Raw genomic sequence first — 14,644 nt, forward strand, 5'->3', positions numbered from 1 at the left:
ACTGTTATGCAGGATACTGCATTATTGTAATAATTGTATAAATAATGTCAGTACATTCCTAGATATGTATTAGACTGGCCAGTTGTGTACTCTGGAATATTGGCGACAATCGAACATTTCCACTACTTTGAGCTCAATTTCAAGCTACTTTCTGTCCTGAAACCAATCAAAATCATCTCAATTTCTGTAATATATCTTCCATCCTATCAAATGAGACCAATAATACACCAAGGCGATACACCCTACTGCTTTTCAAGAGCTTGAATTTAATTAATATACAAAATATGCACTCGTATTGTGCCTACTATATATACCGAACACTAAACTCCAATATAAACCCTCCACTCAAACTTCTCCTTGATAGCTACAACGTAATGCACATGCATAACACAAGACACAAAACACTTGTTGACATCCCTTGTGTCCGTCTCACATTATGCAGAAATACAGTGCACATAAAGGGTCAGAAGATCTGGAATTCATTGCACGAACCAGCAAATCATTTCAAGGGCTATACTTAAAAATCATCTCATCTCATAATATTAACCATACCAACACACTGTGCTAAATCATCTAACCAGTTTGAAGCAACTCTCCCAAATATTTTATGACCTCTAATCTATTAAAACATTAATACGCACTTAAAATCGTAGTTGTATCATTTTAAATTTTACTACTTGTAATGTTGTTATTAGTTATGTGCTGCATCAAGACTATAAATCTTCTTTCAATAAACTGACCATATCCCACCGATGCAGGGTGGCCCAAAGAGATAAACAAAAGTTTATCTTTTTGACTTTACTAATGTATACAGGAGAAGGGGTTACTTGCCCCTTGCTCACAGTATGTTAGTTGCCTCATATGACACGCATGGCTTACAGAGGAAGAATTCTGTTCCACTTCCCCATGGAAATAAGAGGGAATAAACTAGAACAAGAACTAGTAAGAAAATAGAAGAAAACCCAAAGGGGCATGTATATATATATTTCTCTAAGTGTAAGTAGAAGTAGCAAGACGTACCTGAAATCTTGCATGTTCATGAGACAGAAAAAAGGACACCAGCAATCCTACCATCATGTAAAACAATTACAGGCTTACGTTTTACACTCACTTGGCAGGACGGTAGTACCTCCCTGGGCGGTTGCTGTCTACCAACCTACTACCTAGGATATATATATATATATATATATATATATATATTCTTTTCTTTCTTTCAACACACCAGCCGTATCCCACCGAGGCGGGGTGGCCCAAAAGGAAAAACGAAAGTTTCTCCTTTTACATTTAGTAATATATACAGGAGAAGAGGTTACTAGCCCCTTGCTCCCGGCATTTTAGTTGCCTCTTACAACACGCATGGCTTACGGAGGAAGAATTCTGTTCCACTTCCCCATGGAGATAAGAGGAAATAAACAAGAATAAGAACTAGAAAGAAAATATATATATTTTATATATATATATATATATATATGCATGTTCATATATATATATATATATATATATATATATGTATATATGTATATATGTATATATATATATATATATATGCTTGTACATGCATGTGTAGTGTGACCAAAGTGTAAGTAGAAGTAGCAAGCCGTACCTGAAATCTTGCATGTTTATGAGACAGAAAAAAGACACCGGCAATCCTACCATTGTGTAAAACAAGTACAGGCTTCCATTTTACACTTATCTGGCAGGACGGTAGTACCTCCCTGGGCGGTTCCTGTCTACCAACCTACTACCTAGGATTGTAAATCTTATTAACTATAAAACATTTTGGCTACCTCACAATAGTAATAAGGTAAAGTAATGAATAATTAAAGTTTACCACTCTTAATCTGTGTAGATTTAAGTAGTCTTTAAATATTAGGATTAGTCTGCCCAAAATGCCCCGGCATGATAGTGGCTTTCTTTGTGCATAACAAATTATAAAATGTAATCTCGCTTTGCAAAGAAATAAATTTTGTATTTGTATTGTACTGCAATAGTTACTATGTATTGTAATTTTATTATCTTATTTGGCAGATTTACGTTTCAATCCTGTGAGTGGACATGGCTATGAAGGAAATACTGGAGGAACTAAACGCAAGGCTGCAGAAGGCAACAAACCAAAGAAAAGGAAGTGTGGAGTGTGTGGGGAAGAAGGACACAATCGTACAACTTGCCCTCAGAATGCATATTAAATCTGAATTGTTTGAAGAACAATATCACTGAGCTTGGGGTATTGTGGAACTTACTCCAGTTCATTATTCACTAATAAAAGAAATATTTAGTGAAAGAAGAAATATTCAGTCATAGAAAAAATATTATTCAGTCAGAGGAGAAACTTTATTCAGTGAGAAGAAATATAATCTTGTGAAAGGAAGAAATATTGGATATTTATCCTGCCTAGTAAAAATTTATTTTTTAAATTTTTTTGTTTTTGAAATTATGAATTTTATCAAGTGAGATGTGTGTTGAGGTGGCTTAGAGTGATGCTGATGCTCTACATGGTACTGTGTTACTAGAGTGTTCATGTTATGCACTCTCTTAATATAATTACTACCAATCTTATAAGAAACATGTGGCAGCCACACACTAATGATGTAAAATTAAAGTTGATGAATCTTGTACAGTTTTATTAAAATATATTTCTTCAGAAATCCTGTTTGAAGGTCATGTTACATCTGTTTTAATTTTTTTTTACTAAAAATTTACATTTCTCATACAGAAAGTTGTTTTACTACTACATATGCAGGGAGAGGGAGAATATTTTCCAATAAAACTAGGGAATGGGTGTGGGATTAAAAGATAAAGAATCTAACACAAAGTGGAAGTTTTCATAGTTTCTTTTTTATTTTTGGCCAGTGATACTGCTTTTGGGAGATTCTGAAGAGAAGTTACAGAGAGTAGTGGATGAATTTGGGAGAGTGTGTAAAAGAACCATGCGTGCTGTAAGAGGCGACTAAAATGCTGGGAGCAAGGGGCTAGTAACCTCTTTCGTTTTTCTTTTTGGGCCACCCTGCTTTGGTGGGATACGGCCGGTTTGTTGAAAGAAAGAAGAATGTAAAAGAAGGAAGTTAAAAGTGAACATATGAAACAGCAAGGTGATGAGGGTAAAAAATTTAGGCAATGAAAGATTGGATATCAGACTGGAGGGAGGAAGTATGGAGGAAGTGAATGTGTTCAGATATTTAGGAGTGAACTTCCTCTTCAAGGGGGGCTCCTTGGCGTGGTGAAGAGGCTCTTGATCTGAGGAATTAGACCTGTCGGTCCCCTTCCTCAGACCGAACCTAATTACCCCCCAATCCCCCGTTCCCTATCCCATCCTCTCCTTTTTCCTTTCCTCCTCCTCCTCCCCACCCCTCCTTTTTGCCCTTCCTTTTTGGCCTTCGGGATTTTTTTTTTTTTCCCTCCACAGGCACGTTAGTTCCTAGGTAGGGGAAAGGGTACCGGGGTCCATCCCATTCCATTGAGGTTCTTGGCGGTGGCGTAGTTTGCCGTGGAATCTGGATTGCCTGGGGATGTCCCGATCCCTCTCCGGTATCCCGGAGGGTGGATTTGGGTGTCTCTCGGGCGATGGGTGTATCTCTGGAAGCCACCTTTAGGATTCCGGGGGTGGTGGCCGAAGGAGGTATGCTTTGTGGCGGATTTCCGGCCGCCCTCTCTTTTGTCCACCGAGATAGCTCGGCAGATGTGAGGTTGCTATCCCAGATTGCCGGTTTACTGGCATGATGGGTAGGGTATGGCACGGGTTCCATGCTGCATCTGCGCTACTTGCGGTGCTGAGGTCCTCTTGGGCGCGGAGGGAGATTTCTGGCCCTTTCATTCCTCCTAGGAACTATCCCTCCCCGGTCCCCCCTTTTTTTATTCTTTTTTTTATTTTTATTTTCTTTTCTTCTTTCTTTTTTTTCTTAAAAACAAAAAGAAAGAAGTAACCTAACCATGGCAGCCTTAGTCCATGAACCTGCTACCCCCGGGCCCCTTCTTGATACCGCACCCCGTTCTGACCCCGCCTCATCTTTCGACCACTCTGTACCTCTAGCCGGTGCTGTTTCCTCACCCACTTCAGGTACTGAGGCCTCAACTGACTCCTTCGATTTATCTGACCTTTGCTCTCCTCTGACTATGCTTCCGGCCTCTCCCTCTACGGTGCGGCAATTTTCGAATCGCCGGCCTGTTCCACGTCGAACCAACTCTGGTCCCACGCCTAAACGCCAACGACAATTACCTGCTGATGATACTTCTCCACCTTTTCGTTCTTCTCAGAAAAGATCGACACATCCTTCACTACCTTTCCATGCTCAGTTTCAGACTGCACAATGGACTAAATTCTTCACTTTACAACCGACTTCCTCTACTCCCTATCTTTCTGACCACAGTATTGGCAAGGCACTCCTACGCCATGTTGGTAAAGATATTTCTTTTCATGCTCTTAAGAGCGGTACGAGCATCATCACCGTACAGAATGCTACCCAGGCTCATGAGCTTTCACGTCTTTCCCATATCGATACTGTTCCTGTCACTATTGAAAAACATCATTCCTTCAATTCATGTAGTGGTACCGTCATTCTGCCCCATACCATAGTTCAACAAAATTTCCAGACATGTGGCACTGACATTCTTGAACAGCTGGAACTCCAAGATTTCCCAATCCTTAAGGTAGACACTTATGTGCTTCCTGCCCGCGGACGGAGACGATACCCTAGCAATGTGGCTCATTTAACTTTTGACAGCCGTGAACTCCCATCCTCAGTTTATGTAGCAGGACATCGGTTACAAGTTCGAAAGGTGATCCCTACACCGCAACAGTGTAGAAATTGCTGGTGATTTGGCCATCCAGCGAAATATTGCAGATCTATCGCCGAATGCCCAGTCTGTGGTGCCGATGACCATTCTAATATGTCTTGCAATCAACCTCCCTCTTGCCTTAATTGTCATGAGGCTCACCCTTCGTACTCTCGCCGTTGTCAAGTCTACTTAAACGAGCGGGAAATCCGTTACCTCAAAGAGGCAGAAGGTCTCCCTTATGCCATGTCAGTTTCTCATCTCCGCTTCCAAGGGAGACTACCTCGTGTTTCTTATTCCCGTGTTTCAAAACGTCCCCCCACTTCTGGGATCCCATCTTCTGCAACCACCTCTGTGGTTACCTCTCCCATAGTCACTCCTGTATCTAATTCTTTTGCTGTCCTAGGCTCAGACGTCCCTACTTCAACACCTCAGTCTGATCTCGCTTCTTCGTGTTCTCCCTCACAAGCCTCAGTAGCGACGAGATCTCGTATGACACCTCCTCCTAATCCTCCCTCTGCTTCTCAAAAGTCAAAAAAAGGTCCGTTAACACCTCCTACCCATCTTCCACCTCATTTTACCTTCCCTGTCTCTGTACCTGGTTCTTCCCCTCTCACTGGCTCTGTTACAAGTGATGAGGTTCACCCTCCTCCTTGTACTGTACCTTCCTCCCCTGTTCCCTCCCAAGTTTCTTCCTCTTCTGCCACCTCCCAGGTTTCTGCCTCTTCTGTCCCCTTCCACGCTTCTCCAGTTCCCTCCACCCTTTCGCCCCCCCCCTACCTTGGTACAGTCCATTACAGTTCCAATCTTTACTCATCCTCCCCCTACCATTTCCAATATTGTCTCCCATATGACGTCTCTGAATTCCGAAACACTTGAAGCAATCTCTGAATATATTGCAGAGACCAAACCATCAATGGACACTGATCCACCCTTCGTTCCTTCTCTCTCCTCTGCTCCATCTGCGCAACTCCTTTCTTCACAGCGCACCATTCCTTCGCTGCTTGAACGTTTTCCACTGCCTCCGCATGTGGACTTTTCTAACCCCTCTAGTCCGTAGGAACCCTTACCTGTGGATTTCAGGTATCTTTATCATTGCCAAACATGGCCTATTTACAGTGGAATATACGCGGCCTCGGGTAATCGGGGTGAGCTTCAGATGTTACTCCCAGTTTTCCCCTGTTGGTGTTTGCTTACAGGAACCAAAATTACACTCTGCTGTTATCTCTCCCATCTCAGGCTATAATATATTGTATTCTTCAGATCATTTTCCTGAGGGGATCTTTAATGAAAGTGTCCTTCTTCTACGCACTGATATTCCATACCATCAGCTATTTGTTCGTACTTCGCTGCATTACACAGCAGCCCGTATCCACTTGCATAGGTGGTATACGCTCTGTTCTTTATATCTCTCTCCTTCTCGGGCATTATCTATTCCGGATCTTGCCTTTCTTGTTTCGTCATTACGCCACCGATTCTGTTACTTGGTGATTTTAATGCCCACCATTTCCTCTGGGGGGGTCTCACTGTGATTCCCGTGGCATTCAGTTAGAGGCTTTTCTTGCCACCCACCCCCTCCATGTTTTAAATACAGGTACTCACACCCATTTTGATCCTCGGACTCACTCTCTTGCATCGATCTCTCAGTCTGCTCTTCCTCCGCCGCATTAGACTTCACTTGGTCTGTTCTCCCGGACTTACATGACAGCGATCATTTCCCAATCATTCTTAATTCCCCTTCATATTCACCACCTCTTCGCATCCCACGCTGGCAATTTGATCAGGCAAATTGGATCCTTTACTCACACCTAACTGTTTTTAGAGAGGTTCCTTCTTCATCCTCCATCGATGAGCGCAGCTTCTAATTGTATACCTCAAACTTCGGGCAGGCATTCTCAGAAATGCGTGCCTTGGTGGTCTCCTGCTTGTGCTCATGCAGTAAGTTTGAAACGCACTGCATGGGGCAGGTACCGGTACAGTAGAACCACGGAGAGACTTCTTGATTTTAAGCACAAGCGTGCGATCACTCACCGTGTCATCCGTGATGCTAAACGCACTTGCTGGCGAGATTATGTCTCCACCATCACCTCTGCTTCCTCTATGAGTGCAGTCTGGAAAAAAGTACGAAAACTGAGTGGTAAATATTCTCCTGACCCGGCTCCTGTTCTGCGGGTTGCCGGTGCTGATATAGCAAACCCACTAGATGTTGCCAATGAAATTGGCAATCATCTGGTCCGTATTTCTCAGGGACTCCATCTATGCCCCTCATTTCTTTCCTCAAAGTCTGCCAGAGAGTTAGCACCCTTGGTTTTCTCTTCTCTCAGAGAAGAACAGTATAATGTGCCTTTTACACTTCAAGAACTGGAGGCAACACTCTAAGCTTGCCGATCATCGGCAGCTGGGCCCGACGACATTCATATTCGTATGCTACAACATGTACATCAGTCAGCCGTTGCAGTCCTATTACGCCTTTACAATCTTATTTGGTCACAAGGAGTTCTTCCACAGCTGTGGAAATCCGCCATTGTTCTCCCTTTCCGCAAACCAGGCACTTCGGGACATGAAGCCTCCCACTATCGTCCCATTGCTCTTACCAGTGCAGTTTGCAAAGTGATGGAACGCCTAGTAAATAGACGTTTAGTGTGGTATTTAGAGACACACAACAGTCTCTCCACTCGTCAATATGGCTTTCGTAAGGGACGTTCTACCATAGACCCCTTACTATGCTTAGATACGTATGTTCGTAATGCCTTTCCGAATAACCACTCAGTTATTGCCATATTTTTTGACCTTGAGAAGGCATACAACACAACTTGGAGGTATAATATTTTAGCCCAAGCTCACTCCTTAGGCCTTCGAGGCAATCTACCATCCTTCCTTAAGAACTTTTTAACTGACAGGCATTTCCGTGTTCGGGTTAATAATGTGCTCTCCCCGGACTTTATCCAAGCTGAAGGTGTCCCCAGGGATGTGTTCTGAGCACAACACTTTTTCTCCTTGCTATTAATGATTTGGCCTCGAGTTTTCCATCAAATATTCGGTCATCACTCTATGTTGATGACTTCGCTATTGCCTGTGCAGGCGCTGACTGTCACATCATTACAGTTTCTCTCCAGCATGCAGTCGACCGTGTTTCCAATTGGGCCACCACACATGGGTTTAAATTTTCCAGCACTAAAACCCACCAAATTGCTTTCACTAGACGCTCTGTCATCTCCGATCATCCTTTGTACCTCTATGGCTCCCGTATCCCTGAACGTGATACAGTCAAGTTTCTGGGCCTCCTCTTTGACCGTAGGTTATCCTGGAAACCTCACATTACCTCTCTGAAGGCAACTTGTCACAGCCGGCTGAACCTTCTTAAAACCCTTGCTCATCTTTCATGGGGAGCTGATCGTCGAACCCTCCTTCGCCTACATTCCACCCTCATTTTATCGAAACTTGATTATGGGAGCGCTTGAGGTTTCTAAACCTGTATTCCCTGGAACGCAGGAGGGAGAGATACATGATTATATACACCTGGAAAATCCTAGAGGGACTAGTACCAAACTTGCACACGAAAATCACTCACTACGAAAGCAAAAGACTTGGCAGACGATGCACCATCCCCCCAATGAAAAGCAGGGGTGTCACTAGCACGTTAAGAGACCATACAATAAGTGTCAGGGGCCCGAGACTGTTCAACTGCCTCCCAGCACACATAAGGGGGATTACCAACAGACCCCTGGCAGTCTTCAAGCTGGCACTGGACAAGCACCTAAAGTCAGTTCCTGATCAGCCGGGCTGTGGCTCGTACGTTGGTTTGCGTGCAGCCAGCAGCAACAGCCTGGTTGATCAGGCGCTGATCCACCAGGAGGCCTGGTCACAGACCGGGCCGCGGGGGCGTTGACCCCCGAAACTCTCTCCAGGTAAACTCCAGGTAATGGTGACCAGATCTATTCAGCGGCATCTCCTGTTACTCTCTCTAGCCTTAACCCCATTCATCACCAAGGATTACGTTTATGCCTTTGTGCTTTTCGCTCTTCCCCTGTCGAGAGCCTCTGTGCAGAAGCGAACGTTCCATCCTTATCCGATCACCGTGATGCCCATTGCCTTCGCTATCATGTACGCTCTCATGATCTCCGCAATCCTTCCATTTATAGAATGGTCACTGATCTTAGTAGACATTCTTTATTTGTTCACCGCCCCTGTTTACTCTGTCCCTTCTCTCTTCGCCTTCATTCGCTCTTGTCTTCTCTTCAATTACCACCTTTCTATGTTCATGTAGCATCTCACTTTTCCCTACCCCCCTGGGAAGTTCCAGCTGTTTGAGTCTGTTCTTTCTCTCTCCCTTGCTCGAAAGCCCAACTGTCTACCGTTGCTTCCCGCTCTCTTTTTCTTGACCACTTCCACTCTCATTCTCATGCCATTGCTGTGTACACAGATGGCTCTAAATCTTCTGACGGCGTAGGATTCGCAGCAATGTTTCCGGACAGCGTCGTACGAGGGCATTTACTATCTTCGGCTAGTATTTTTACTGCTGAATTGTATGCCATCCTTGCAGCACTTATCCGTATTGCATCTATGCCTGTGTCATCATTTGTGATTGTCTCAGACTCCCTTAGTGCTTTACAGGCTATACAGAAATTTGATACACCTCACCCCTTAGTCCTCCGTATCCAACTTTGGCTACGCCGCATCTTTACCAAGCATAAAGATATTGTTTTTTGTTGGGTCCCTGGTCATGTCGACGTACAGGGCAATGAACAGGCAGACACTGCTGCGCGGTCAGCAGTACATGACCTACCAGTTTCATATAGAGGTATTCCATTTACGGACTATTTTGCTGCAATATCTTCCCACCTTCACACCCGTTGGCAACAACGTTGGTCTACTATGCTCGGCAACAAACTTCAATCTATTAAACCGAGTATAGGTTACTGGCCGTCTTCTTATCACCAGTGTCGAGGTTGGGAGACTACTCTGTCCCGTCTTCGCATTGGCCATACTCGTCTTACTCATGGATATCTCATGGAGAGGTCCCCTCAAGGAAGGTTCCTTGATGTTGGTGAGGGGCTCTTGATTTAGGGAATTGGATCTGTGCTCCAGTTCCCCGAATTAAGCCTGAATGCCTTCCACATCCCCCCCCAGGCGCTGTATAATCCTCCGGGTTTAGCGCTTCCCCCTTGATTATAATAATAATAATCATGGAGAGGTGCCCTGCTCCTCTCTGTGAGAATTGCCAAGCTCCATTATCAGTCAGCCACATTCTGTTGGACTGCCCACTTTATCAACGAGCACGCAGAATTTACCTCTGTCGTCGTCTTCGCTCCGCTGCTCTCTCTTTACCTTCCCTTCTCGCTGATGGACCCACCTTTCATCCGGACTCTCTCATTGACTTTTTGACAACAACTGACTTACTTCACAAATTCTGATACCTTCAGCCCTTTCTACTTCATTCTCTTGCTACCCTCTACCCCCGTACTATCCCCTGCCCCGCTGTTTTCTGTAACCTACTGATCATCCCTCCTCCCTTCTGCCATCCAATACCCTCGCTTCCTTCCCTACCCTGCAGCGCTGTATAGCCCTTGTGGCTTAGCGCTTCTTTTTGATTATAATAATAATAATAGGAGTGAACTTGGGAGACAGGTCTATGAAAGACATGGTGAACCATAGAACTGACAGGGAGAAAGAGGTCTCTTGCTCATTGCTGTTTTCAGGCAGGCATTGTTTTTCAATTCAGAGGGTCATCCATGATCCAGGATCTCTGTCTGTACTATGCTGCTGGAGAGAAAGAAAAGATAGATTAAGCCAATAGCTAAAAATATTGAAAAATAACTAAAAACAAAGAAAAGCTAAAAAAAAAATTAACAAATAACTAAAAATAATAACTTAAAATAACGAAAAATAAAAAAAAACAAATAAAGGAGAACATCTAAAAATAATGAAAAATAAAATAATAAGGGAATATAACTAAAAATAATGAAAAAAAGCAAAAATTACAAAAAATTAAAAACCGATAAGTAACTAAAAATAAAATATAAAAATAATGAAAAATAAAAGCTAAAAACTAAGAATAATGAAAAAATAAAAACTAAGTAAAAAATAACTAAAATTGGCAAACATATTAAAATGTAACTAAAAATAATGAAAATAAAAATGAAAAATAACTAAAAATAAATAACTACAAAAATAAAAATAATTAAAAACTTAGAATAATATAAAAATAACTAAAAACAATTAAAAATAGCAAAATATGTAACTAAAAATAATAAAATAATTTCAAAATTTTCCATTAATTTTTTCATAAATCTTCATTCATTTTCAATAATTTTTTGCTAATTTTTCATAAATTTTCGTTCGTTTTTTCATAAATTTTCGTTCATTTTTATGATTTTTGTTTGGTTTTCATAAATTTTCTTTAATTTTTCATAATTTTTCCTTCATGTTTCATTTGCTTTTCATAAATTTTCGTTTATTTTTCGTTATTTTTCGTTCATTTTTTTCAAAATGCTGTCTGGAAACCCAAGCTGTTCCTCTAAACTTTTTTATCTGCATCTACCTTATTAGGTCTCCATCATGAATATAATACTAACCCATAGGCAAATAGGTACACCCCTAAAGAGGCCTATCCCTACTGGATTAAATCTCCCACATGAATTTATCACTGACCTATAGGCCAGCAGAAACTATCCTAAATAGGCCTGTTCCTACTTGATTAACTCCACACATGAATATAATACTGTATTGTATATGATGAATTTTTTTATTATTTTTTGTCTATTTTTCTTTCTAATACACTAAATTTACCACTGAACATCATTACAGTGTGGAAAGAGCTGTAGCAGAGTAGGAGGAACCAAATATTTACGCTATTATTACTAATAAACTTTATCTGCCTGTACCATTTATTTAATAATTATAGCAGACATAAGATAAAAGAATAATAAAGGCTGTCAGAATGATATTATTTGGCATATTATACCTAAAATATGGAACACCCTACCTGAAAACTCTAGAACTGCAGACACAATCATCACTTTCAAAACTACAGTTAGAAAACATCTTATCTCCCTGATGTGATCAGACATATGTCACTGGCTTGAACACTATGTGCTTAATTATCCACTTAGAGGAATACAGAGACAGTATAATAACCTATGTGACATGTCAAGATATCTTATTAATGAAAATAAGATACCAGCAAATTTAGGAAATTTGTTTAGTATACTAAACAAATTTCCTAAATTTGCTTGTAACAGATAAGTGAACTGTAGATATATAGACAAAAAAACCGATTGTGTATATCTGTTAACCCTTTTGGGGCCTAGTTCCTAGGCCTTTTGTGTATCCATATGCTCTTGCACTACCGTCCACAAGATGGATATGAGGTGCACAATAAACTAGCCACTTCGGCTACTCAAGTCCCAATATGACTCAGTTTTTAGCAAGCCACTAACCAGACTGAGAGTCGAAGATCAAAATGATTTTTTTTTATGAGAGAGCCACAGAATTTGGTTAACACAAGCCTATCTGATGTTATCCTGACGCCAAATGACTTCGAACAGGCGATAAATGACATGCCCATGCACTCTGCCCCAGGGCCAGACTCATGGAACTCCGTGTTCATCAAGAACTGCAAGAAGCCCCTATCACGAGCCTTTACCATCCTATGGAGGGGGAGCATGGACACGGGGGTCGTCCCACAGTTACTAAAAACAACAGACATAGCCCCACTCCACAAAGGGGGCAGTAAAGCAACAGCAAAGAACTACAGACCGATAGCACTAACATCCCATATCATAAAAATCTTTGAAAGAGTCCTAAGAAGCAAGATCACCACCCATCTAAAAACCCATCAGTTACACAACCCAGGGCAACATGGGTTTAGAACAGGTCGCTCCTGTCTGTCTCAACTATTGGATCACTACGACAAGGTCCTAGATGCACTAGAAGACAAAAAGAATGCAGATGTAATATATACAGACTTTGCAAAAGCCTTCGACAAGTGTGACCATGGCGTAATAGCGCACAAAATGCGTGCTAAAGGAATAACAGAAAAAGTCGGTCGACGGATCTATAATTTCCTCACTAACAGAACACAGAGAGTAGTAGTCAACAGAGTAAAGTCCGAGGCAGCTACGGTGAAAAGCTCTGTTCCACAAGGCACAGTACTCGCTCCCATCTTCTTCCTCATCCTCATATCTGACATAGACAAGGATGTCAGCCACAGCACCGTGTCTTCCTTTGCAGATGACACCCGAATCTGCATGACAGTGTCTTCCATTGCAGACACTGCAAGGCTCCAGGCGGACATCAACCAAATCTTTCAGTGGGCTGCAGAAAACAATATGAAGTTCAACGATGAGAAATTTCAATTACTCAGATATGGTAAACACGAGGAAATTAAATCTTCATCAGAGTACAAAACAAATTACCTTCAAAACTAGGGAGGCCAAGCCCATGATGACACTCTTCAGGTCACTTGTTCTATCTAGGCTGGAATATTGCTGCACACTAACAGCACCTTTCAAGGCAGGTGAAATTGCTGACCTAGAAAATGTACAGAGAACCTTCACGGCGCGCATAACGGAGATAAAACACATCAATTACTGGGAGCGCTTGAGGTTCCTGAACCTGTAATCCCTGGAATGCAGGTGGGAGAGATACATGATTATATACACCTGGAAAATCCTAGAGGGACTAGTACCGAACTTGCACACGAAAATCACTCACTACGAAAGCAAAAGACTTGGCAGACGATGCAACATCCCTCCAATGAAAAGCAGGGGTGTCACTAGCACGTTAAGAGACCATACAATAAGTGTCAGGGGCCCGAGACTGTTCAACTGCCTCCCAGCATACATAAGGGGGATTACCAACAGACCCCTGGCAGTCTTCAAGCTGACACTGGACAAGCACCTAAAGTCGGTTCCTGACCAGCCGGGCTGTGGCTCGTACGTTGGTTTGCGTGCAGCCAGCAGTAACAGCCTGGTTGATCAGGCTCTGATCCACCAGGAGGCCTGGTCACAGACCGGGCCGCGGGGGCGTTGACCCCCGGAACTCTCTCCAGGTAAACTGACACACCTCACCGTCAGCTAACTGCATGAAAACCACCTATTCTCTTGTATCATACACACATAAAAACAACCTAGACCTCCCCTCGATATCTGTGATTCCCCACAATTCACACTTTCACTCACCCAGTTGACTATATACATAGAAATACGTAATAAAACTATTACCTAATTATCTTAAACTAGTCATAAGTTTCCCCGTGATGCTCCAGGATAGGAGCTTCAGTAGAAACTATGTATCATACTAAGACAAAACATTGCTAAATTTACGAACCTTTAATGCAGTTACCTAGTCTTAATATCAACATGTTCCATAATCTGTCTGGCTTCTGACACAAGCATGCCACAATATATGCTTAATGAGTTGAGAGCATTTATGGATGACAGAGAATCAGTTACAATTAAACTATCAATCTTTGATACATAGATGCATTTCAGTGCAAGGAGTATGGCAAACAGTTCTGTCTGAAGGGTAGAGGCCCAATTATTGATGCGTGCTCCAATTTCTTTAAGAGAGCCATCACTCTGTACGACAACAGCAGCACTACCAGCTGCACCAGTGGATTGGTGAACAGAACCATCAGCGTAAATAATTTGCGAGAGTGTGTGCTGTGTGACTAAGTTATCAATACAGCTTAAGGCCTCATGTTTGGCTTCAAGGCGAAGTTTTGGTTGTGATTTAAGAAGTAGTTTGGGGGGAAATGGAGGAATGGTAGTTTGGAATGGGGTAATATTCCATGGAGCGGAGAAGTGCAGCTGTTGCCTTACTTGACATAGATCATGTATCTGATTCATGCGGAGGTCGGTTCCAGTTTTTT

At 42.3% G+C, this 14,644-nt stretch overlaps 1 protein-coding gene and 1 long non-coding RNA gene across 7 annotated transcripts in view; both read left to right on the plus strand.

The window, feature by feature from the left end:
- The window catches only part of Top3alpha (topoisomerase 3-alpha), a 108,627-nt gene extending 105,815 nt beyond the window's left edge, over positions 1-2,812 (plus strand). For all 6 annotated transcript variants that reach the window (XM_070099288.1, XM_053798991.2, XM_053798989.2 and 3 more), the window contains exon 20: positions 2,029-2,812. In XM_070099288.1, coding sequence (XP_069955389.1) covers positions 2,029-2,186 — 158 coding nt within the window. In that variant the 3' untranslated portion in view covers positions 2,187-2,812. The remainder of the gene's footprint in view (positions 1-2,028) is intronic.
- Positions 2,813-9,248: 6,436 nt separating this feature from the next.
- Positions 9,249-11,716, plus strand: LOC128704038 (uncharacterized). The gene is made up of 2 exons (XR_011393871.1): positions 9,249-9,788; positions 9,965-11,716. It is a non-coding gene; the product is annotated as an uncharacterized lncRNA (long non-coding RNA).
- Positions 11,717-14,644: the final 2,928 nt, after the last annotated feature.

Source organism: Cherax quadricarinatus, chromosome 66 (assembly GCF_038502225.1).
Source record: "Cherax quadricarinatus isolate ZL_2023a chromosome 66, ASM3850222v1, whole genome shotgun sequence".
In the NCBI taxonomy this organism is placed as follows: domain Eukaryota; kingdom Metazoa; phylum Arthropoda; class Malacostraca; order Decapoda; family Parastacidae; genus Cherax; species Cherax quadricarinatus.